The sequence below is a fragment of the Rutilus rutilus genome, assembly GCF_951802725.1.
Source record: "Rutilus rutilus genome assembly, chromosome: 6".
Taxonomy (NCBI): Eukaryota; Metazoa; Chordata; class Actinopteri; order Cypriniformes; family Leuciscidae; genus Rutilus; species Rutilus rutilus.
The window spans coordinates 25,343,335-25,368,334 of NC_140214.1; the positions used below are offsets into that span (position 1 = coordinate 25,343,335).

Here is a 25,000-nt window from a genome sequence, read left to right on the forward strand (position 1 = left end):
TGGCACTGGGGCCCCTTGTAGTACTATATGGCACTAGCTAGTACTATAAAGGTTTAAATGAAACATAACAAAAAAGTCAAAATATAGGCTAGGCCTACTGTATATAATATGTAGGTTAGAAACAGTGTACTGAAAGAGCTATATACTTCTCATATGTGTACTATAGGAGTCTTATGTGAGTCCAGTGTCAGTAGGTTAGTGTTCCCATAACTCCAATACATTATAAGAAAATAATAAAACGTTTATTACAGCAGTAACGTTAGTTTATATAAATAATAAAATTACAGTAACGTTAGTCTGTCTATTGTTGCGCTCACCTGTGACATCTGTGGTCTGAGATTGATCTCTTTTAGGTTAATGGTGTCGGGTCTGAGATTGTTCAGGAGTTGGCACAGAAGCACCCCATCCCGTAGAGTTTGGGCCAAATCAAAAACCTGCGCCGAATCCGCCGTGACCCGATGATTCCGGGGCAAAACTTTACAGTTGATCAGCCACAAGCTGCATTGCCTCCAGTACTCCATAATGCGCGTATAAAATTAAAACCAACAACTGTGAAATAAATCTGACACCGTTAAATGAAGCTGAGATGATGTAGAAACACCCGAAGCAGAGCAGCTCGCGCACCTTGCGTTATATTTGGCATCCGTGGTTTTCTTTTTTGAGCGTGCGCTCTTGGTTGCCCAAACTGAGACTTGTGCGCACTAATTTGGGTTTATCCGCGGTCTGCCAGGACTATACATACATCCCCATCAGAGGAGTTACGAATTCTAGTATGGCAAAGTTTTTTTTTTATAATAATTGAGTCGTGCGGCGATGTCTGGTAATCTTCCAATGGAGAAGTCTGAACTTATGAATATTAATGACACGTTGCTGACGATGCGTTGTAATCGTCCAATGGCGAAGGCTCGTCTCATGAATATTAAGAACCAAATCTGTATCATAGTAGGATAATTTCGCCCCCCTTAGCCTATCAAATGAGCTTCCTTTTCCGTTAGTTTACTATAGGTTAATGCAAACTGGTCTTCAAAGGAAAACCTCTTGCAGATTTCTCTCTTTCCTCTTCTAAATTTACTGACTTTAAAGGGGTTTGTATTACGCTGTATAACTGTAAATAAATTATTTGTCCAACCTATGATTAATAATGTCCAAAATAAAAGAAAACCATTAAGAACAATACAAAGAGATACTTAGTAGTAGTAGTAGTAGTAGTAGTAGTATGAGGGCTAGTTTATAAGGCAATCGTTTAGCTTTTTAATGGTGATGTAGCCCTTTCACTGGGAATTTGGGACATTCCAGATGGATTAAACATGGCTTTAGAGAGCTGATCATTCATAATACAACGATGGAGAAGTTGATTTAGGAGCGAACTCACACAGATAGTGCAAACGTTCTCTTATACTTTCCCAGTAATGAAGATGAATGGCCATGAGTGAATATTCAAGTAAAATTAGTTTGCTTATTAATTTGTTTTTGTTTTGTTTTTTTTCTTTTAGAACTTTTTTAGACAATTTTATGAAAGCGGTTTTATAGTGTGCCGTGGTTCAAAGAATATGAATGAATCGTCTAGTAGCAAATATATCTAAATGAATTTGTTTTAAATAACATAATTAGTTATTTATTTGGTTAAATCATATAGTGTCTATATATTTAAAATGTACAAAAACAGTCGTCGTAGCACGTGCATGTGAGGCGTTGTGTTGTCACGTGCTTAATTCCGTCCAATCAGCAGCACGGGATATGCAGTTCCATAACACAACACAAGCGCTTCCACATAAAATTCATTGTGCAACTTTCAAACTTCAGATTCCGCTTGAAGAATATAGGATTTCAAGGTGAGAAACACTATCGTTTTAAACTGTATTAAACATTAGTACGAGTTTCAGTTGTGTACGTTGAATATATTCTAAGCTTAGGTGAGCATGATACAGTTTCTCTCATGTTTCGTTTTATCTCGCTGTCACAGATGGCTCTTGCCCTGGCTGACAGGGCTATCGGAGCTATCGTTGCCTCAGCTGTGGCCGATGCTGCAGGTATGACTTGCTTACGAATACTAGTTACAAAATATTATATATAACAACAGAGTCACGTTCTGTAATTTATCACAGTCAATGAATTGACATCACAGTGTTACAGTAAATGTACAGTAGGCTAATTGTTTTTATAAGCATTGAGTAATACTGCTGAAGAACATGCACAAGTATAACATTGCAATTTATGTAATCACTCATGGTTCTTCTTGTTATTACTACAGTAATTAATTATAGAAGCAGGTAATGTGTACCTATTTGTGTTCATATACCCTGCAGCACAACCGCTCCATTGGGTCTATGACCTGCAGAAGCTGAGTGTGTTACTCTCTAAAAGTCCTCAGCCTGAGTTCCACCCTGAGTCTGCAAACCCGTTCTACAGGAGGAACACTGGACAGCAGAGCTGCTATGGAGATCAAGCTTTCGTGCTCCTGGAGTCCCTGTCTGAGTGTGGAGGTGAAAGATACTCAACAGAACAACTAGAACATGATACATTCCAGTCTGTAGCTATATGAAAGCTTGACTATGATACTAACGGTATGTGTATCAATGTCATCATGTTATTTTCCCCTGTTGTGGTTCGTGGGTTAACAGGTCTGAATGTGGAAGATTTGAAGCAGCGCACCTACAAGTTCTTTGGACCGGGATCTGAATATGACACACCAGTCAATGATCCTTACAGAGACAAAGGAGGTAGATTAAATCCATTGCACAAATCTTATTTCCTTTTTTATTAGTTATTCTTGAAATATTCCAAGGTATATTTGTTTTTCTACATTACAACAGCTATTTTATTACAAACAATTCTAATAAGAAAGGTGTATATATATATATATATATATATATATATACAGTATGTCCTTATATTTTATTTTACTTTTAAGTATTTTAAATAAATGTACATTTAAAACACACCTGTTGTTCTAGTATTATTTATATACTATTATAATTTGTATTAATATTTTGAATTAGCTTTAAAATATGGATTGAACCTATGGGGAACGCCATCAGCGTGACCAGTGTCTAAAGCACGTGTGCAAATACCACATTTTCACGTACATTGCAGGCACCCTCTTATTCTCACAGGCGCTACAGTAATGACGTCATACACTGTCGTTGGCCAATGAAATTGTCGTGTTTGCACACGTGCTTTAGACGTGTTACAGTCGTAACCTGAGACGTTTAATTAGTTTTGTTCTGCTATTCACGTTTAATTTATTTTTATTTCAGTTTTAGTTCAATTTTAGTTCTTCAACTTAAACTTATTTCAGTGAGTTGCCTAAGTAACATTTCTAATTTTCTTTAGTTTAAGTTTTTATAATATGCTTTTTTATGAATATAATAATAATGTTTTAGTTTTAGTTAACAATGATAACCATGCCTGCACGTTTGTCATTTTGACTCATAACCCCAGACAGATGGTTAGGTTTGTTTTGTTGTCAAATTTGAGTTTTCTTGAATTATTCATGATTTTATCATTTTTTCTCTCAAGCTCCCAGGCCTCAACTACCTATTGAGGGACCCTGGAGACATGCAAGCCTTAAGAGCTTTATTAAAAATGTGGATGCAGGCAAGGAAGAGACAGGTATTGTCAGATAACCATCCTCCTAAATATTTTGTGTAGCCACATTATTGTTAATAAACACAAATTCATTTAAAAGCTTTTCAAACGTATAATTATAAGAACATTCTATGTAAATTGGATGGAGTTAAACAACAATACATTTTTATTGTGACACTTTTCAGGTTGTGAAACTGACAATCAAATAGATGGAGTGGCAAAGCTGGCTCCCATTGTAGCGTGCTATGCTGGAAAGCCAGAGATGTTAGAGAGGGTTGAGGAAGCCACCCGTGTCACACAAAACAACGACATATGTGTGGCGGTAACTCTCGCTGCTGCTAGGTTGGTAGTATATGATTGACAACATGAGATCATGTGACACGTGTACATACAACTAGGTTATTTATTTCAGTTTCCAATATGATACTTAGATGGTGGCATATGACAGTTTAAATTGTGTGAGGAAATAGTGTATGAACTGATCTCTTTAATATGATGGGAAATGCCAGTGTTAAAAGTTGCTCTTTCTTCAGGTTCTTGGAGCATTTCATCCTGAATGGTTCTGATCCCAAGGCCCTGGATGCAGTGCTAAAACAGCTCAATGACCCGAACAGAAAAAACCCTCAGGAGTTGGACAAAGCTATAGCTGGTATAAGCAGCTTGATACTGTTATTTGTATTATGAGCTGGATTCTTCACAGATGAAGCCACACATACTGTATCACTTGTCTATTTAGCTGAGGCTAATGCATCATTTAACCCTGCGAATCATGTCATTCACTGTGTGTAGATAATATAATCAATCTTATTTTTGTTTTCTAACTTAGGGCACATTCATCAAGTAAAGGACAATCTGAGCAAGAAACCCAAAGAGCTCATTCCCACTGTGTTTCCAAATACCTGAGGTTAGTTACATTCAGTTAACCTGCAGCTGATATCGTATTATTCTCTGAAGTCTATCACATGCACTGTGATGCACCTAGTTACTGTAGGCCCATGTCTCTTTAGCTGAAGCATTCAGTTCTGTTGTTATTTTTGAGATTGATTGTTAGTCACGGGCTATGTCGCATCCCTCAGGTTTGCCAGGTGCGTTCCAGGCAGCGCTGCATGGGGTTCTGACAGCCAGTGGCTATGAGCAGGCTGTCCGGGACGCCATGAGCTGCGGTGGATGCACCTGTAGCAGGAGCTCCTTCATTGGTGCCTGCATTGGAGCTCAGGTACTGCAGAAATATATCAATGACCTTGTGATCTGTTTGCCCACATTGTTCTATCATAATACAAAGTAGTCTATATGTAATCAAGGTCAAATTCTTCTTGTGTTATTTGTTGTTGAACACTTATCTTTCACTGAGCAATCCATTCCAATCTTTCATCAGGTGATTATGTCATACATGCATGACAGAATGACTATGCAGTAACTTTTGCGTTTATGTAATGGCTCTCAATATCTAAAACTGTGACACTTGTTTATTTGTTTTCAGGTTGGTGTTGAAGGAATCCCAAGTTCCTGGAAAAGCAAGACTTTGCGATATAACACTTTGTTAGATCTTGCAAAGAAAGTTGTTAATCTCCAACAGCTTTAACTTTTTAGTATGCAAAGTTAATACGTGGACAATAACTGATATGAATATAAAATTATACATGTTCTTATGATTTTTTTCTTTTGCCTAAAGATTGTCTTCCATGGTTGTGATTTTGATGAGACAGTTCATGAATGTTGTAGCTTAAAATATGAAAAAGTTATAACTTGATACCTTTGTTTTATTAAATCACAACAAGACTTGCAGAAAATGGCATATATAAATGCCATTTTCTGTCATTTTGTGGCATTAAACTAATATTCAATGAAACACTTTGTATCTGGTTTGTTATTATTGCACAAAAAAGTCAAATAAATACTACTCATCTACTCATAGCGCCATCTAGTGGACATCATGAAAACTCACAGACCTCATGGGGAGAGAATAAACATTGACAGTATGAGAATAAATTGTTTTTATCAGGAAGAAGAAAAAACAATACTTTAAAAGGATTCCATTTTTTTAAACACGAAGCAAACAGTAATATTTGACTTTTTGATGTTCATATCACCATCTTTTATTTGGTTTATTTATTTGTAATTTCCTATTATTCCGGGTTTTGTTTAACAACCTAAAACGTATTTGTTTAATATATATATATATATATATATATATATTTCAATTTAAAATTTTAGATATTTCTTTTTACATTATACTTTATAGCAAATTAGTTTATGTTGTTTTTATTTATGCTTTTATGTTTGTCAGGCTATGGAAGAGACCTTTTCATTTAGCCTCTCACAACATTACTAATTTTATTTATTGTTTCCTCTTATTTATTTATTTATTTATTAATAGCTATCTATGAATTAATGCATGATTTATCTATGCTTCACTTTGTTAGTTTGTCAAGCTAAAGGTGCCAACAACATTCATTTTCTCACTCTTTCGACGTAGCACGTGCATGTGAGGCGTTCTGTTGTCACGTGCTTAATTCCGTCCAATCAGCAGCACGGGATATGCAGTTCCATAACACAACACAAGCGCTTCCATATAAAATTCATTGTGTAACTTTCAAACTTCAGATTCCGCTTGAAGAATATAGGATTTCAAGGTGAGAAACACTTTCGTTTTAAACTGTATTAAACATTAGTACGAGTTTCAGTTGTGTACGTTGAATATATTCTAAGCTTAGGTGAGCATGATACAGTTTCTCTCATGTTTCGTTTTATCTCGCTGTCACAGATGGCTCTTGCCCTGGCTGACAGGGCTATCGGAGCTATCGTTGCCTCAGCTGTGGCCGATGCTGCAGGTATGACTTGCTTACGAATACTAGTTACAAAATATTATATATAACAACAGAGTCACGTTCTGTAATTTATCACAGTCCATGAATTGACATCACAGTGTTACAGTAAATGTAGGCCTAATTGTTTTTATAAGCATTGAGTAATACTGCTGAAGAACATGCACATGTATAACATTGCAATTTATGTAATCACACAGTTCTTGTCATTACTACAGTAATTAATTATAGAAGCAGGTAATGTGTACCTATTTGTGTTCATATACCCTGCAGCACAACCGCTCCATTGGGTCTATGACCTGCAGAAGCTGAGTGTGTTACTCTCTAAAAGTCCTCAGCCTGAGTTCCACCCTGAGTCTGCAAACCCGTTCTACAGGAGGAACACTGGACAGCAGAGCTGCTATGGAGATCAAGCTTTCGTGCTCCTGGAGTCCCTGTCTGAGTGTGGAGGTGAAAGATACTCAACAGAACAACTAGAACATGATACATTCCAGTCTGTAGCTATATGAAAGCTTGACTATGATACTAACGGTATGTGTATCATCATGTTATTTTCCCCTGTTGTGGTTCGTGGGTTAACAGGTCTGAATGTGGAAGATTTGAAGCAGCGCACCTACAAGTTCTTTGGACCGGGATCTGAATATGACACACCAGTCAATGATCCTTACAGAGACAAAGGAGGTAGATTAAATCCATTGCACAAATCTTATTTCCTTTTTTATTAGTTATTCTTGAAATATTCCAAGGTATATTTGTTTTTCTACATTACAACAGCTATTTTATTACAAACAATTCTAATAAGAAAGGTGTGTGTATATATATATATATATATATATATATATATATATGAAGAGTTCAGATGCAAAAGCCTCTAAGTGCCATCTGAAAATTTCTTCTAGAATGGTAATTTTTATCAAGCTCGTATATTTAAGTTCAGTAATTTCACTTAAATGGCAATTAATAGGTAATTTTCATTGCCATTTAATTGAAATTACTGAACTTAAATATACGAGCTTGATAAAATTGACCATTCTAGAAGAAATTTTCAGATGGCACTCATATATACAGTGGGTACGGAAAGTATTCAGACCCCCTTAAATTTTTCACTCTTTGTTATATTGCGACCATTTGCTAAAATCATTTAAGTTCTTTTTTTTTTCCTCATTATTGTACACACAGCACCCCACATTGACAGAAAAACACAGAATTGTTGACATTTTTGCACATTTATTAAAAAAGAAAAACTGAAATATCACAATATAATGGGGAACGCCATCAGCGTGACCAGTGTCTAAAGCACGTGTCCAAATACCACATTTTCACGTACAGTCTCTGGCCCAGTCTCGAGATCTGGTAGTTCGGCATTGAGATGTCGTCCACTCTTAAGGGGGTCGCACACCGAACGAGAAGCGCAGCGCCGCGCCGCGTCGTGTCTAGGACAACTCGAGGTATCGCACACCGGACGCGCACTTTCTCAGTTTATGGCCAGCAATATTGTTATGTTTAAGGACATTATGGAATTAAGATAATGTCTGTACTATGTTATGATTTTACTGTACAATTAAAATACAATCGTTGCTGAGTCTGCAGTCTGAACACTTTACCTCAGAGCGTCCGTTAACTGAATGAATTGAAAATATCACCTGAAAATCCGATAACATCAGCCATTTTCATTCAAGCAGCTGATACAGTCGTAACCTGAGACGTTTTATTAGTTTTGTACTGCTATTCACGTTTCATTTATTTTTATTTCAGTTTTAGTTCAATTTTAGTGCTTCAACTTTGACTTTTTTCAGTGAGTTGCCTAAGTAACACTTCTAATTTTCTTTAGTTTAAGTTTTTCTAATATGCTTTTTTATTAATATAATTTTTTTTATTTCATCTTTCAATTTCATGTTTTAGTTTTAGTTAACAATGAAAACCATGCCTGCACGTGTCTGTCATTTTGACTCGTAACCCCAGACAGATGGTTAGGTTTGTTTTGTTTTCAAATTTGAGTTCCCTTTCGAGGGAACTCGAACTGCGTCGATATGACACTTTGGGGACCGCCCCCAGCGTAACGCGTCTGAAGCATGAATGAAACTCGTCCAATCCTATTGGTGTTGCGTGATGACGTAGAGTGTGACGGCACACCCGGAAGCTACAAAAGGACGCCGTCACACAACAGCGTTAGCTTTCACTCTTCAGCAAGCGCTCTCTGTTGTGTGAATTGTCTATTTGGTGTTGTTTGTCTTTATATTGCAAAGAAAAAGAGATGGCAAGCGAGCAGTTTCGTCAGTGTGTGTACCCCTGCCCTCGCTATATTATGGGTGGAGACACGAGATGTGTGTTCACTGTTTGGGAGCGCAGCCCGCCCGGGCAGCCCTAGAGGGGGCTGCTTGCGGCCACTGTGAAGCACTTCCCATCAGAGTGCTGCACTCCTGCTTGGCTATATTTGATGAAGCCGGCCAGGCTCGCGCTCCCCGCGGTTCGGGTCGGCGGCTCAGATCGTGGGGCTCGCAGAGAGAGCTAGCAGACATGACTGAGACTGCTTTGGCACTTTCTCGGTCCTCGTCTGATAGCTCAGATCCCCTCCTTCCCCGTGCGGAAGCCCGCCTCGTGGGAATTCTGAGGAATAAGACGTGCTCAGCGTCGGGGAAAGGGGATTTTAATGAACACCCACCACATATTGTGCCATCCCATTCTACACCTGTGAAATATGAGGAGCTTGTGGATGTTGTGACGCGTGCAGTGGCTAAGTTGAATATTAATTGGCAACAAGAGAGACTACAAGCGCAGGCTGCAAGTAAGCTTGATGATCGCTTTCTGCAGCACAGATCACAGCCTCCACGCAGGGCTTTACCGTTCTTTCTAGACTTTCTTTCCATTTTCAACGCGCCTGTCTAATCCCCCAGTGTTAGACTATAGTAACATCGTGTTAGACTATAGTAACAACTATAGTAACTCTGAGGGCCGCCCCCCACGAGAGAGAGCGATCGAGGTCTCCTCTCTCGTCGGGCCCTCAGGAAATGGCGCTTCGGGACACATCAGTTTCCAGCGAACGCACGCTGCTCTGTCCACCCCACAGGCTTGTGGCCAGGCAGCGTTTGCATCCGCACAACGAGAGTCGTTTTCGATTATTACCTGCCGGTCCTCCACTTCGGGGTATCGTCAAAGGCTCTCACAAAACACTCGACACCAGCCCCAAGGGTGAATTCCCCTGGTGAATTTTGCCGAGGCATGGCAAAGCCTCTCCAACATATCGCCATGGGTCCTGCGCACTGTAGAAAAAAGGTACAGACTACAGTTCAATGTTCGCCCACCGAAGTTCAACAGGGTGGTATGGACTGCAGTGGACCCAGAGCAGGGTCAAGTTTTAGAACAGGAAGTTCACTTGCTGCTGCCAAAGGAGGCCATAGAGTATGTTCCTCCACCAGACAGGGAGTCCGGGTTCTACAGCTGGTACTTCATAGTTCCAAAGAAGGATGGAGGATTGCGGTCCTATTCTAGATCTAAGGCATCTGAATCGGTCTCTGAGGAGGTTCAGGTTCAAGATGCTCACTATTCCCATTATCGTGAACCAAATCCGGTCCGAGGACTGGTTTGTCCTCGGTTGGTTTCCATCCTTCCCTCTCACAGGAAGTTCCTGAGGTTCGCTTTTGGGGGCAAAGCGTACCAGTATCGGGTTCTTCCATTCGGCCTAGCACTCTTCCCTCGCACATTCACCAAGTGCATGGATGCAGCTCTGGCCCCACTGAGGCTGCAGCTCTGGCCCCACTGAGGCTGCAGGGCATCCGTGTGCTAAACTACATCGACGACTGGCTCATTCTGGCCCAGTCTCGAGATCTGGTAGTTCGGCATCGAGATGTCATCCTTGGCCACATTCAGAGCTTGGGGGTTGGGACTCAAAACGAAAAAGAGCGTGTTGGCACCAGCCCAAAGAACCACATTCCTGGGAGTGGTGTGGGACTCTGTGACGACGCGGGCACAGTTGTCTTCTGCACGGATCGAGTCCATCCTGGCCATGGTGACCAGGATAAAGCTAGGCCAAGCCATCACTGTGAAACATTTTCAAAGAGTGTTAGGGCTCATGGCAGCAGCGTCCACCGTGATACCTTTCGGCCTGCTGCACATGAGGGCCCTACAGTGGTGGTTGAAAACCAAGGGGTTTTCTCCGAGGGGAAATCCATTCCGCATGATAAGGGTTACGCGCAGATGCCTTCTTTCCCTATAAATGTGGAGAAAAACTTGGTTTCTGTCCCAAGGGCCTGTGTTGGGAGCGTTATGTCGCCGGAAAGCCGTTTCAGCAGACGCATCCCTCACGGGCTGGGGCGCGGTCACGGACGCCCGCTTTACAAGAGGTCTGTGGCAGGACCAGCATTATTCCTGGCACATAAACAGTCTAGAGATGTTGACAGTCTTCCGGGCTCTGGGGAGCTATCTCCCAGACCTCAAAGGTCACCACGATCTTGTGAGAACAGACAACATGTCATTGGTGTCCTATTTAAACCACCAAGGGGGTCTGAGATCGGCGCCTCTATGCAGACTGGCGCATCACATACTCCTCTGGTCCCAAGGAAAATTGTTGTCTCTCAGAGCAATGTATGTCCCAGGGGACCAGAACTTAGGAGCAGACATCCTGTCGAGGCAGGGGCTGAGGCCCGGGGAATGGAGACTCAGCCCCGACGTGGTGGAGTTGATATGCGAGAGGTTCGGCCCAGTGGAAGTGGATCTGTTTGCGTCTCGAGAGATGACACACTGTCCACTGTGGTTCTCCCTCACACATCCAGCCCCGGTGGGGTTGGATGCCTTGGTGCAGACGTGGCCGAGGCTACGTCTGTACGCATTTTCCCCGATCTCTCTGTTCCCGGGAATTCTAGAGAGAGTCCGTCACGACGGGGCCAGTCTACTGTTAGTAGCCCCTTTGTGGCCGGCCCGAGTATGGTTCTCAGATATAATATCGCTCCTGGACGGCCCTCCATGGGAGATTCCTGAATAAGTCAGGAGGGACTTGCTGACACAGGCAGAGGGCTCAATATTCCACCCTCGCCCAGAGCTGTGGAAGCTTTGGGTCTGGCCCCTGAGAGGGCACAGTACCTAGAGGCTGGCTTGTCGGCAGGAGTAGAGCTCTAGAGCTCCCTCCACGAGGAAATTGTACGGCCTAAAATGGAATGTTTTCACCGTTTGGTGTAGAGAACGTGAAGTGGACCCAGTTAACTGCCTGATGGCTTCAGTGCTGGAGCTTCTCCAAGATCGCTTCTCTGCTGGTCTTTCCCCATCCACACTCAAGGTGTATGTGGCTGCCATTGCGGCTTTCCACACTCCTCTGAGTGATGGGCCTTTAGGAAGACATCAGCTGGTCGTACGTTTCCTCCGTGGGGCTTGGAGGATGAGACCTGCAACTCGGACCAGAATTCCCACATGGGACCTGGCAGTGGTTCTCGAAGGGTTGGTTGAGGCCCCCTTCGAACCACTGGAGTTGGCTGAGGCTAAGAACCTGTCGCTTAAGGTGGTATTTCTCCTTGCCATTACTTCTCTTAAGAGAGCAGGAGATCTCCAGGCGCCCTCCATATCTCCTCAGTGCCTGGAGTTTGCTCCTGGGAGAGTTAAGGCCATCCTGCACCCTAGACCGGGCTACGTCCCGAAGGTGCTGTCTAATTTGGTGCGTAGGTCGACGGTTCTACAGGCGTTTCATCCACCACCTCACGTGATGGCGGAGGAGGGTAGACTTCATTTGCTCTGCCCTGTTAGAGCACTTGACATACATATGTTCAGAGATCTTCTCAGTGGAGAAAGGCGGACCAGTTGCTGGTGTTTCGGGTCGCCCAGGAAGGGGCTTCCCGCATCCAAGCAGACCATCAGTAACTGGATGGTTCAGGCTATTTCCCTGGGCTATCAGGTGCGCAGTTTGCCTTCATCTTTGGCTGTGAGGGCTCACTCTACTAGAGGCATGGCGTCCTCTAGAGCCCTTCTTTCAGGGGTACCAATTCATGAGATTTGTGATGCGGCTGGCTGGGCCACTCCACACACATTCATAAGATTTTACAGTCTGGACCTCCCATCGACACCTGGTGCACGAGTGCTCTTGTCCTAGTTGTGCCTGAGACAGCTTCATACTGGGATAGGCAGGTGTCGTTGTGGCATAGTGGGTACTCGTTCCCCAAAGTGTCATATCGACGCAGTTTGAGTTCCCTCGAAAGGGAACGTCTCGGGTTACGACTGTAACCCTTGTTCCCTGAGAAAGGGAACGAGAACTGCGTCCCTCCGCCACGCTTCCTCCTGTCTGGGAGCTACTTGCTTCATCGCGAAGCTAACGCTGTTGTGTGACGGCGTCCTTTTCACACTCTACGTCATCACGCAACACCAATAGGATTGGACTAGTTTCATTCATGCTTCAGACGCGTTACGCTGGGGGCGGTCCCCAAAGTATCATATCGATGCAGTTCTCGTTCCCTTTCTCAGGGAACAAGGGTTACAGTTACTTGAGACATTTTCCTAAATTATTCATTGTTTTATCATTTTTTCTCTCAAGCTCCCAGGCCTCAACTACCTATTGAGGGACCCTGGAGACAAGCAAGCCTTAAGAGCTTTATTAAAAATGTGGATGCAGGCAAGGAAGAGACAGGTATTGTCAGATAACCATCCTCCTAAATATTTTGTGTAGCCACATTATTGTTAATAAACACAATTCATTTAAATGTTTTTTAAACATATAATTATAAGAACATTCTATGTAAATTGGATGGAGTTAAACAACAATACATTTTTATTGTGACACTTTTCAGGTTGTGAAACTGATAATCAAATAGATGGAGTGGCAAAGCTGGCTCCCATTGTAGCGTGCTATGCTGGAAAGCCAGAGATGTTAGAGAGGGTTGAGGAAGCCACCCGTGTCACACAAAACAACGACATATGTGTGGCGGTAACTCTCGCTGCTGCTAGGTTGGTAGTATATGATTGACAACATGAGATCATGTGACACGTGTACATACAACTAGGTTATTTATTTCAGTTTCCAATATGATACTTAGATGGTGGCATATGACAGTTTAAATTGTGTGAGGAAATAGTGTATGAACTGATCTCTTTAATATGATGGGAAATGCCAGTGTTAAAAGTTGCTCTTTCTTCAGGTTCTTGGAGCATTTCATCCTGAATGGTTCTGATCCCAAGGCCCTGGATGCAGTGCTAAAACAGCTCAATGACCCGAACAGAAAAAACCCTCAGGAGTTGGACAAAGCTATAGCTGGTATAAGCAGCTTGATACTGTTATTTGTATTATGAGCTGGATTCTTCACAGATGAAGCCACACATACTGTATCACTTGTCTATTTAGCTGAGGCTAATGCATCATTTAACCCTGCAAATCATGTCATTCACTGTGTGTAGATAATATAATCAATCTTATTTTTGTTTTCTAACTTAGGGCACATTCATCAAGTAAAGGACAATCTGAGCAAGAAACCCAAAGAGCTCATTCCCACTGTGTTTCCAAATACCTGAGGTTAGTTACATTCAGTTAACCTGCAGCTAATATCGTATTATTCTCTGAAGTCTATCACATGCACTGTGATGCACCTAGTTACTGTAGGCCCATGTCTCTTTAGCTGAAGCATTCAGTTCTGTTGTTATTTTTGAGATTGATTGTTAGTCACGGGCTATGTCGCATCCCTCAGGTTTGCCAGGTGCGTTCCAGGCAGCGCTGCATGGGGTTCTGACAGCCAGTGGCTATGACCAGGCTGTCCGGGACGCCATGAGCTGCGGTGGATGCACCTGTAGCAGGAGCTCCTTCATTGGTGCCTGCATTGGAGCTCAGGTACTGCAGAAATATATCAATGACCTTGTGATCCGTTTGCCCACATTGTTCTATCATAATACAAAGTAGTCTATATGTAATCAAGGTCAAATTCTTCTTGTGTTATTTGTTGTTGAACACTTATCTTTCACTGAGCAATCCATTCCAATCTTTCATCAGGTGATTATGTCATACATGCATGACAGAATGACTATGCAGTAACTTTTGCGTTTATGTAATGGCTCTCAATATCTAAAACTGTGACACTTGTTTATTTGTTTTCAGGTTGGTGTTGAAGGAATCCCAAGTTCCTGGAAAAGCAAGACTTTGCGATATAACACTTTGTTAGATCTTGCAAAGAAAGTTGTTAATCTTCAACAGCTTTAACTTTTTAGTATGCAAAGTTAATACGTGGACAATAACTTGTATGAATATAAAATCATACATGTTCTTATGATTTTTTTCTTTTGCCTAAAGATCATCTTCCATGGTTGTGATTTTGATGAGACAGTTCATGAAAGTTGTAGCTTAAAATAGTAAAAAGTTATAACTTGATACCTTTGTTTTATTAAATCACAACAAGGCTTGCAGAAAATGGCATATATAAATGCCATTTTCTGTCATTTTGTGGCATTAAACTAATATTCAATGAAACACTTTGTATCTGGTTTGTTATTATTGCACAAAAAAAGTCAAATAAATATTACTCATCTACTCATAGCGCCATCTAGTGGACATCATGAAAACTCACAGACCTCATGGGGAGAGAATAAACATAGACAGTATGAGAATAAATTTGTTTTTATCAGGAAGAAGAAAAAACAATACTTTAAAAGGATTCCATTTTTTTAAACACGAAGCAAACAGTAATATTTGACTGATATTTGAAAATTTTGATGTTCATATCACCATCTTTTATTTGGTTTATTTATTAGTAATTTCCTATTATTCCGGGTTTTGTTTAACAACCTAAAACATTGTATTTGTTAAAAAATATATATATATTTCAATTTAAAATTTTAGATATTTCTTTTTACATTATACTTTATAGCAAATTAGTTTATGTTGTTTTTATTTATTTATTTCATGTTATTTATTTATGCTTTTATGTTTGTCAGGCTATGGAAGAGAACTTTTCATTTAGCCTCTCACAACATTACTAATTCTATTTATTGTTTCCTCTAATTTATTTATTTATTTATTTATTTATTTATTCATAGCTATCTATGAATTAATGCATGATTTATCTATGCTTCACATTGTTAGTTTGTCAAGCTAAAGGTGTCAAATATTAAGTTAACATTCATTTTCTCACTCTTTGGCTCTTTATCAAAACCAAATACTATTTTTCCAAATACTATAGACTATAAACTGTAACTTATTTGTTATATTTTATAGCCAAACTGCTAACTAGGCAGCACACACACTATGGTTTGGGACACACCCGCTGGCTCTCGTTGAGTTTGTCCTTCCTCTCTTCTCACACTCTCACACACACTCCAACAGCTGCTGCGCTGCGTTAGCAGCTACATTACTGACAGATACATAACAATACACGCCAGACAGCCTTAACACAGCCTCGCGCGTTTATTTTTCATTAGATATCATTCCACTTGCGTGGTTTTTACATGGACTACACGCTTATCACAACAAAGCGAGCTGAATTCACAAGTGTTGTGGCCGGACGGAGAGAGGCTATAGCAGGCTAATCTGTGTTTGCTAACAGGCTTCAGTTCAGACTGAAGGTTTAAAAACATCGGTTTATTCATAAACACAGACATGGAGTTCAACGTTAGACGACTAGCAGCGGACGCGGGCACTTTCCTCAGCCGTGCTGTGCAGGTATAACGATAATGTCTTTAAATTACTTAAAAACCCTCAAGACGAGGCGTTTAGTCTCTTGTGTTTGTTTTTAGACTGTTTTTATTTACTTTACTAAAAAGTACAGTTCAGTCAAAAGGACAATTGACATTTATTCACCCTCGTGTCCGTATGAGTTCTCACTCCTCCACAAAAGCAGATTGTTATGAACTGACAGCCGAAGTCACCATTCACTCCTTTTTTTTTTTTTTTTTTTTTACCATAACATGAAAGAGACAGGTGACCATAACTGTCATTCTGCCTAACATCATCTTTTGGTGCTTTACAGAAAATACATATTAATTCAAATTCATTGGTTTAGAACAACATTGGGGTGGTGACAGTTTTTTCATTTTTTTTTTAGGTTTTGTTCATTATTCCTTTCAGAAGAAATAAAATGGTTCATTATTATTTGTGGCAAGTTTGTTGTATGTTATTACAACATTACTGGTTTGTACTAATTATATTAATTTCAGTTAAGACATAGTTTCTCAACTCTGTGTTAGTATGTCAACTGTAATAAGTCAAACCGAATGCGACAAATGGTGCGTTTTATTTTAGGATATTGTTTTTTATTTGATTTTTTGTTTTTATTTTGATGTAATATAAATGGGCCATTGGACATGACATGCATATTTTTGTGGTCAAGTGCATTATTTCCTTTTAAAATAATTTAATAAATGCATGACATATCACTTTATTCTTTAAAACCTATTTAGTTTTAATGAATTTTTAGTACATTTAAAAATACATATTATTTTATGTTTTGTTATGTCATTTGGTGCAACTGTCCGAACAAATGAATATACTAAGAAAACTATTTAAAATGGTGTCTTAAAAAAAAAAAACTTAATACTATAGCATTATTTTAGATTTGAAACCTTTCATATATTTCTTTTTTAATAAATGGCAGAAGTTTTAAAGCTGTTGAGATAATTAAAAAAAATGTGTCCAGCAATTTGTATATTCTCAGAAGTCAGGGTGGCATCTGCAAACATGCCTCTTTTATTATGAATGGACAATGTAATAACAGTAAACATGATAATGCATCATCCAGAGGAGCCCAACTGATCTTTGTGGCAGAGTGAAAAGGTTTGAAGATCTCTCTCAAATACTGGTAAAAACTGCTCATTTTAAGTATGGTACTCTTTCCATGTCAGGTGGTACAACTACAGTATACATACAACTATTTGGTTGTACCGCCTGACATAAAAACAGTCAAAAATGAATTTAAAGTAAACACTTTGAAACCTTGTTTAAACACATTGTTCATCACTCAAAAATATGCATTACATCAGTTTTGAAAAGATTTTTAAAAAACAACTTTTGTGAAGCCTTATTTGTCAATGACCCAAATATATAATTGTATTATTCATGTTAACAGTGGAAAAAAGTCATATGTTTTTCGGAAATGCTGTTTAGGTCAGCAGCTCACTTGGTTTTGGTTTTGAAGCCACAGCTGGAATGTGTTAACTTTAACACTGTCAACTGTAAAAAGTCAAATGTAATATGTGAACTATACTACTGAAATGTCATGTGTCAGAACTGTCTGTCAACAAACTGTTTGCAATCCATGTAGCTCACAGAGGAGACGTTTGGGCAGGCGGAGAAGACTGAGCTGGACGCCCACCTGGAGACCCTTTTGATTCGGGCAGAATCCACCAAACACTGGACGGAGAAGATCATGAAACAGACCGAAGTTGTGCTGCAGCCGAACCCTAGTAAGAAGAAATGCGTGCGATTAAACAGGACTGTAGTTCAGCAATACTGCAAGTCACCATTTGTGCTCATTTGTATCACCAGTAGAGAGGAAATGAACACTCAGTTAATCTCTCAGACAGTTTGTGAAATCATCCCACTATTGCAGCAACCCTAATAGCAGGAGAACAGTGTTAGCTTCCCCGTATGTTCCTTGCAATGGGATTAGGACCCAGAGTATTTTTAGCTGTTTAGCCAGGAAGTCAAAACAATGTGGCTTATATCTTGCATTTATGATCTTAGGCTGTTTTAGAATTAAGAAAGAAACAAATCTATATCTTTATTTTGGCTTTTAGAGGTTTACTTTGCTTTATTTATTTATTTACAAGCACACATCAATAGTAACTCTTTGTAAGATATTTTTGATATTCAGCAGCAGTAATGTGTGCCTGTGGGTGACAGGCCTTGCTTAATAGGTTGCATGTGGTCTCATCTGACTCCGTCTTAATTGAATTTGTCTGATGTGTGTAGATGTCCGGATGGAGGAGTTCCTTTACGAGAAGCTGGACAAAAAAGTCCCAACACGTGCCAACAACCACGAGTTGCTAGGGGAGTGCATGATCGATTCGGGACACGAGTTCGGACCTGGAACTGCGTACGGTAAGCTCATGACGTGATCTCGTTCCACTGATCCTGGACCCTGACGGTCTCCGCTAGTTTTTGGGGCTATGTCCATGAAATTATTGCGACGTCACAAAAAGCAAACACACTTCTTCAGACAAGCAGCTTTCTGTTGATCTGTTAATCATCTGTAATCATTATTATAAAGGGATACCTATATGGTTTATAGTGAAGAAATATATTTTGAAATGACACCTTCACTCATGACTTGAGTTTGAATAAACACTGGTTCTAGTAATTATACATTTTTTGTATCTTTATTTTGTGCTTTCTTATAAGGTGGATTAATTCAGTATATTAGGCCACGGTCATACAACTAATTTTATACTCTTTATACAACTAATATGTATCCAATTATGTATCTAGAGATATATGTGTATACTAGAAGTCTCTTAAGCTCACCAAGGCTTACTTTATTTGAACAAAAATACAGTAAAAACAGTAATGTTGTGAAATTATATTACAATTTAAAATAGCTGATTTCTTATTGAATATATTGTTATATTATTCCTGTGATGTCAAAGCTTAATTTTCAGCATCATTACTCCAGTCTTCAGTGTCACATGATCCTTCAGAAATCATTCTAACTCTTAAACGTACAGTATGTAAATTTTTCGCCGCTAGGGGTCGCTAACCTCTTTACAATAACAAAGGCGTAGTTTGATGATGCAACATTTGCTAAGAATTATGGATCTTGTCGTCAACGTCAAGCCGACCGATCTAATAATGTTTATGGATGACTGAATACATCAATGTTTTTATCATGACTGTGATATGAAGCAGTTCGGGATTGCTAAGAGACAGCTATCAGCTCCACACGCGACGCGAGACCCGCGGATATAAAAGGAATAACGTTATGGACATTTCATTCTACCGAACTAACGTTACACGCAAGTGCAGAATTACTACTCACAGGTCAGTTTATTAGACAAATTAAACTTGTGAGGTAATGCAGCGCTGTTTCACTTGGTCTAACATTACACTTTCACACTAAACTGCATTTGAATGTGTTGAAATGTATGTGTTAGTTTGTCTGTATGAGACTAGCAGTAAGCTAGATCAACATTAGAATAGCATACAGATCATATTCTACCATTTTATCATTGTTGAACTATATAACATTGATTAGTTTTATGTAAATGTGCTCACCTGTTTAATAAAGTACATGTAGGAGCGGTCGAAGTCTCGGACGTGGAGCTCTCGTTTATATACTGTCTATGGGAGCTCTAGGCATCTCGAAAACACCGCGCTGATATAAACACCGCTAATAACCTTTTTTTCATATACTGTCTACTTTCTATAACAGTTCTACCTAAAATATATTAAACAGTACTGTTAGACAGATCGCTAACTAATAAACACAGAGAATGCGAGCATTGTTTACTCTGGCGTTCTCAGCGGCGCCAAAATAAAGGTCTGTTGCGCCGTCAAAATAAAAGTCACCGTGCTTGCGTCACGCCCTTACCCCTCCTACCAGTTCCTATAGAGCTGGTAAGTCCCGCCCCTTCTGTAAAACCCCGCTGGACCTCAAAGTTGAAAAACCGTCAATGCAAGTGAATGGGAGAAAATAATTATTTTCTGGTCCCGTTTGAATTGTGCCATGAATTGAACATATGTTGTCTGTGAATTTTTTATATAACTTTTCATGTTACGAGTTTGACAGTATATGGTATGATTCTTCGGCTAGCAGTTGTGGAAAAGACATAACGAGAAAGACTACATGTCGCCTATGTGACGTCACCCCATAAAGTTGACTTACCCGTGGTTTTCACCAACCTCAACGATTTTGTCCTCTCCCTTAAAGAAGGCGATGAAGTGCATCAAAGACACAGCCATGTTTAGCGGGATCCGTGAGCTAGTGTTTGTGTCCTTGTGGTGTTGACGTTTCAAACGCGTCGAAAGCAGCGAGAGTTGTAGTCCACAAAGTGCTCTCACACAAAGTCTAACCGTATCAAACTTCTACCCGCTAAATTCTAGCATTCTTTACACGAAAAGTTATATAAAAAATTCACAGACAACATATGTTCACATTCATGGCAAAATTCAAACGGGACCAGAAAATAATTATTTTCTCCCATTCACTTGCATTGACGGTTTTTCCACTTTGAGGTCCAGGGCGATTAGCGGAAGGGGCGGGACTTACCAGCTCTATGGCCACTTGGCCAGTGCGAACGCAAACAGCAAAACTGAGTTTGGGGGAGAGTAGTTCATAGAACTGTTTAGAAGTGGACAGTTCCTAGAACTAAGTTCCTGTAACTACTTGGTCGGAAAGCGGCTATTGATTCTCGTTTTAGTTCTCCTTTTGTATCCAAAGTCTGCTTGCCATGGTCCATAATGTTTGAACGAAACAACAACAGCGTGCAAATAGACATTACGAACTACACAGTTGTCCACGTCTGTCGCCTTGGTTACTATCAGAGGGCTCTGGTTGCTATGGCAGTGCGAGCGGAAACAAGGGACAACGCGGATATGACGACATTGACGGCGACAAAACGGAAATAAAGAAACGGGACGTGTCTTCGAATTAAATTACAAATTTCTCCTGGTTTGAAAGTTGTTGGAAACAGTCGGGATAATGTAAGTACGCAACAAAAAATATATATATTTTTAAAACATTTCTTATTATTATCAAAGTTGAAAACAGTTGCGCTGCTTAATGTTTGTTTTTAAGGAGTCATTGATGAATAGAAAGTTCAAAAGAAAAGCATTTATAAAATAGATACATTATACGTTTTGTAACATTATTAAAGACTCTACTGTCACTGATCAATTGAATGCGTTAAAAAATCCCAAACTTTTGAACAGTAGTGTCTTGTGTGTCAGTGTGTGTATATATAGGATAGTGTGAAAGAACCCAGAAATGTGGCTGTCAATCTACATCAAAAATGCTCTTTGTGAGCTCCATATTCCGTGGATGTAATTTCAAGCTGATGAATGTATCTCAATGAGTGTGTGTGTGCTGAGATGAATGTCTTGTCATCCTCTGATGTGTTGCAGGTAGTGCTCTTGTTAAATGCGGGGAGACTGAGAAGCTGTTAGGCAGCGCAGAGAAAGAGTTCATTCACAGCTCCGCCATCAATTTCCTCACTCCCTTCAGGAACTTCATTGAGGGAGATTTTAAAACCATATCTGTGAGCATCAGCATACCATTGAACATACAGTACCTTTGACCACAATATATTATATTATACATTTTATCTTTTAAACCGTTTCATTTATCTTTACAGAAAGAGCGCAAACTGCTTCAGAATAAGCGTCTAGATCTGGATGCAGCCAAAAACAGAATGAAGAAGGCCAGAGTGGCTGATGCTCGTTCTGCAGTTAGTATTTTACACACATGCACACATAGAGAGAATGCTATAATAAACTGTTTTTTTCTTTAGTGGTATTTCTAGCTTAACCTAAGATGGATTTAGAAGAGTGAAAGCTGTTTTTTCCTCTTTCCCACGCTAGCTGCCAGCTCTCTAATGCTCTTAGCGCGGTGTAACTAGCAGAGGTGATGCTTGTGTTAAACGCCCTTTTGCTTGTGCGTGCACTGCTACCTTTGGATCTCTAACCTCTCTTATTTTCCCCAGTTCTCTCTCATTATGTCTCTCTCTCTGTCTCTCCGCTTGCCTGCCTCCCTCCGTCCGAAGGAACTGAACTCAAGCTCTCCGCTGGGAGAGGAGTATGTGGCTCACTTTTCTTACATGCTCAGCTTCTTGCATGTCAGGTGGCTAAAGGTTTGTCTGCTGTGTCTAATAAAACATCTGCCCTCTCTTGCCCTTCACAAAATCCACCATCTTTGGAGAGAATCATTCTGCGGAAAGAACATTTTTACATTCAAAAAACACATCTTGATCAACACATGCTTGTATTTCTGCATTATTGTATTTCTTGTATTAACTGAACAGAAATAGCAGTGTCAATGTATGTGTTTTTGTGTTCGCTCAAAACCTCAGTGCTGGTAAATGCACATCCTGATTTGTGACATCATTTCTTTTACTTTTGAGGGCAACAGAATGCAGTTACTGTGTTTGGTGTGGTTTTGTTTGATAACATATGAATCCGTGTCTTCTGTGCCTGTGCTGTCTCAGCTAACATTAAGATGCACAATATCAATTATCCAAATTAGATATTTTTAATTTATTTATATATTTATAATTTATATATTTATATCATATTATATTATCAGCTGATATTGGATATTGTGATACTCATTTAGATTACATTTGGTATCATCTAACTCTTAATTTTCTTTTCAGTATTTAAATTAAACTAATCATTTATTAACACTGTAAAATGTAATCTTTAGCAAAAAATGTAAATACATTTTTATACATAATATAATGCATAAATTCATTTGTAGCATCTAAAACAATTGATTTTAGTGTTTTAAAGACAAAATAGTATAGAATTTTTTATTAATACCATTTTGTTTTACATTAATATCCTTATAAATAGATGATACAGTGCTATGCATAAGTTTAGACACCCATGCTAAAGTTGACTAAAAAGAGGAATAAAAAATCATCTTTTGGAAATTGAACTTAATGCCTTAATTAAACAAATTAGGAAAAATCCAACCTTTAAGGACACCAATTTTCTTTGTGAATGAATAATGTATCGTAAATAAATAAATGTTCTTCCTTAAAATACAGGGTGCATAAGTCTGGACACCCCTATGCATACTATGCATCCTGATAAAGTTCCCTTGGCCTTTGGAATTAAAATAGCCCCACATCATCACATAGCCTTCACCATACCTAGAGATTGGCATGGAGTACTTTCCATAAGATCATCTCTCAATGCAAATCAAACCAGCTATTAGGCTAACTGAAATAAAACCATGCCAATCTCTAGGTATGGTGAAGGCTATGTGATGATGTGGGGCTATTTTAATTCCAAAGGCCAAGGGAACTTTATCAGGATGCATAGTATCCTGGATCCATGAAGTAACTGGCCTTTAAAAATAAAAATCGGCCTGCCTCGATGGGAATTTAACATAGGGGTGTCCAGACTTATGCACCCTGTATTTTAAGGAAGAACATTTATTTATTTACAATACATTATTCATTCACAAAGAAAATTGGTGTCCTTAAAGGTTGGATTTTTCCTAATTTTTTTAATTAAGGCATTAAGTTCAATTTCCAAAAGATGCTTTTTTATTCCTCTTTTTAGTCAACTTTAGCATGGGTGTATTCACTTATGCATAGCACTGTATATATTGTCATATTGGTTAAGTATTTCAATGTGCATTCAAATGTATTTCAGAATGGTAAAAACTCTTTAGAATGCCAGATTGAGTACTTCTGTAAACTTGCGAAACATTCCTGTTCCACCGTGAAGTGAACGTGTTTGGCTCGTGTTTCAGTGTTGTGCATGTGCTTATTCATTATCATAAGGAGTGTACAGCTCCCTGTTTTGGTTTCTCCCTGTGAATGTGTCTGTGCATGAATGTTGACACCATTAAACCTCCCTAGCATAACGGCTCCAGGCAGTTATGAAAGTCGTTGATTGTGAGGAGTGATCAGTTTGTGTGGTTCCTTGACCTGACAAGTTTGTCACTGTTTCTAAATGCTGGCCAGCTGTGGACAGAGGAGGTGCAGCAGGTGAGTGCGCTCGAGTCTTTCCTCCCCTAACACTGCTGAAGAAAACAGAGACAGCTGCCCTGTTATCTGTGCCTGTGCTGTTTGACATCAACTCACCCTGCCACGTGAATGAGGAACTGCTCTTACACACAACTCAAACATCACACTTGTGTCCAGAAGAGGGAGCTTTAAACCTGACTGTATTCCCACCTGACTCTGTCACATTCACCTTGCACAGAGAGCAGCTTAGACCTGACATCTATGTGATTCTGAGCCTGTTTGTGGGGATATATGTGATTGTGATTTTGTGTGTGTGTGTGTTTCCCTTAGGCAGAGACAGAACTGAGGATAGCACAGAGTGAGTTTGACCGGCAGGCCGAGATAACCAGACTTCTGCTGGAGGGTATCGGCAGCACTCATGTACGCTCACACATCCTTTGTGTATATCAGTGGTTCCTGCAGCACCATGGCAAAATAATGCTTTACCCAAATTAAAGGGACAGTTCATCCAAAAAGGAAAATTCTGTCATCATTTACTCACCCTCATGATGTTGATGACTTTTTTTCTTGACTTAAAAGATCTTTTTAGATCTGACAGTTTTCTTCTGTTCCTCCATTGACAGTCTACGCAACTAACACTTTTACACTTCAACCAGTTTGTAAAAAGATCGTAAAACTAATCCATATGAATTGAGTGGTTTAGTCACACATCAGTTCACATAAATTCAATCTGTTCATCATTCTAAAGCAGTAGAAGAGTCTCTTCAGACAATTTGGACTGAATCGCTCAATTCATATAGATTCGTTTTACTATCTCTTTAAGTTGCGTGGCACTCAATGGAGGGAAAGAAGAAAACTCTCAGAATTCATCAAAAATATCTTCATTTGCGTTTCGAAGATGAACGAAGGTCTTACAGGTTCGGAACGACATGAGAGTGAGTAAATGATGACAGATTTTTCATTTTTGGGTGAACTAACCCTTTAAGGTTTGTTGTCATAATATA

The 25,000-nt window shown here is 39.6% G+C and overlaps 4 protein-coding genes across 8 annotated transcripts in view; 3 read left to right on the forward strand and 1 right to left on the reverse strand.

Annotated features, from left to right (window-relative positions):
* vav3b (vav 3 guanine nucleotide exchange factor b) overlaps positions 1-666 on the reverse strand; it is a 48,941-nt gene extending 48,275 nt beyond the window's left edge. For all 4 annotated transcript variants that reach the window (XM_084410216.1, XM_084410215.1, XM_084410214.1 and 1 more), the window contains exon 1: positions 318-666. In XM_084410216.1, the coding sequence (XP_084266342.1) occupies positions 318-521 (204 nt within the window). In that variant the 5' untranslated portion in view covers positions 522-666. The remainder of the gene's footprint in view (positions 1-317) is intronic.
* Positions 667-1,687: 1,021 nt separating this feature from the next.
* LOC311291293 (crystallin J1C-like) lies at positions 1,688-5,499 on the forward strand. The gene is made up of 10 exons (XM_084410228.1): positions 1,688-1,832; positions 1,964-2,030; positions 2,307-2,483; positions 2,622-2,720; positions 3,520-3,612; positions 3,774-3,930; positions 4,122-4,237; positions 4,415-4,492; positions 4,665-4,804; positions 5,069-5,499. The coding sequence occupies exons 2-10, from the start codon at positions 1,964-1,966 to the stop codon at positions 5,168-5,170; spliced, it is 1,029 nt and encodes a 342-aa protein (XP_084266354.1). The 5' UTR covers positions 1,688-1,832; the 3' UTR covers positions 5,171-5,499.
* A 550-nt stretch (positions 5,500-6,049) lies between these two features.
* On the forward strand, positions 6,050-14,841 carry LOC311291292 (crystallin J1C-like). Its single transcript, XM_084410227.1, has 10 exons — positions 6,050-6,221; positions 6,353-6,419; positions 6,687-6,863; positions 6,996-7,094; positions 12,925-13,017; positions 13,178-13,334; positions 13,526-13,641; positions 13,819-13,896; positions 14,069-14,208; positions 14,473-14,841. Exons 2-10 carry the CDS (start codon positions 6,353-6,355, stop codon positions 14,572-14,574), a joined length of 1,029 nt encoding a protein of 342 aa, XP_084266353.1. The 5' UTR covers positions 6,050-6,221; the 3' UTR covers positions 14,575-14,841.
* A 756-nt stretch (positions 14,842-15,597) lies between these two features.
* Positions 15,598-25,000, forward strand: part of sh3glb1b (SH3-domain GRB2-like endophilin B1b) — a 12,479-nt gene continuing 3,076 nt past the window's right edge. The window contains exons 1-8 of one of the 2 annotated variants that reach the window (XM_084410221.1): positions 15,598-16,029; positions 17,627-17,768; positions 18,277-18,405; positions 21,424-21,557; positions 21,654-21,746; positions 22,062-22,148; positions 23,994-24,017; positions 24,327-24,416. In XM_084410221.1, coding sequence (XP_084266347.1) covers positions 15,967-16,029; positions 17,627-17,768; positions 18,277-18,405; positions 21,424-21,557; positions 21,654-21,746; positions 22,062-22,148; positions 23,994-24,017; positions 24,327-24,416 — 762 coding nt within the window. In that variant the 5' untranslated portion in view covers positions 15,598-15,966. The remainder of the gene's footprint in view (positions 16,030-17,626; positions 17,769-18,276; positions 18,406-21,423; positions 21,558-21,653; positions 21,747-22,061; positions 22,149-23,993; positions 24,018-24,326; positions 24,417-25,000) is intronic. The other variant, XM_084410222.1, reaches the window with a different exon arrangement.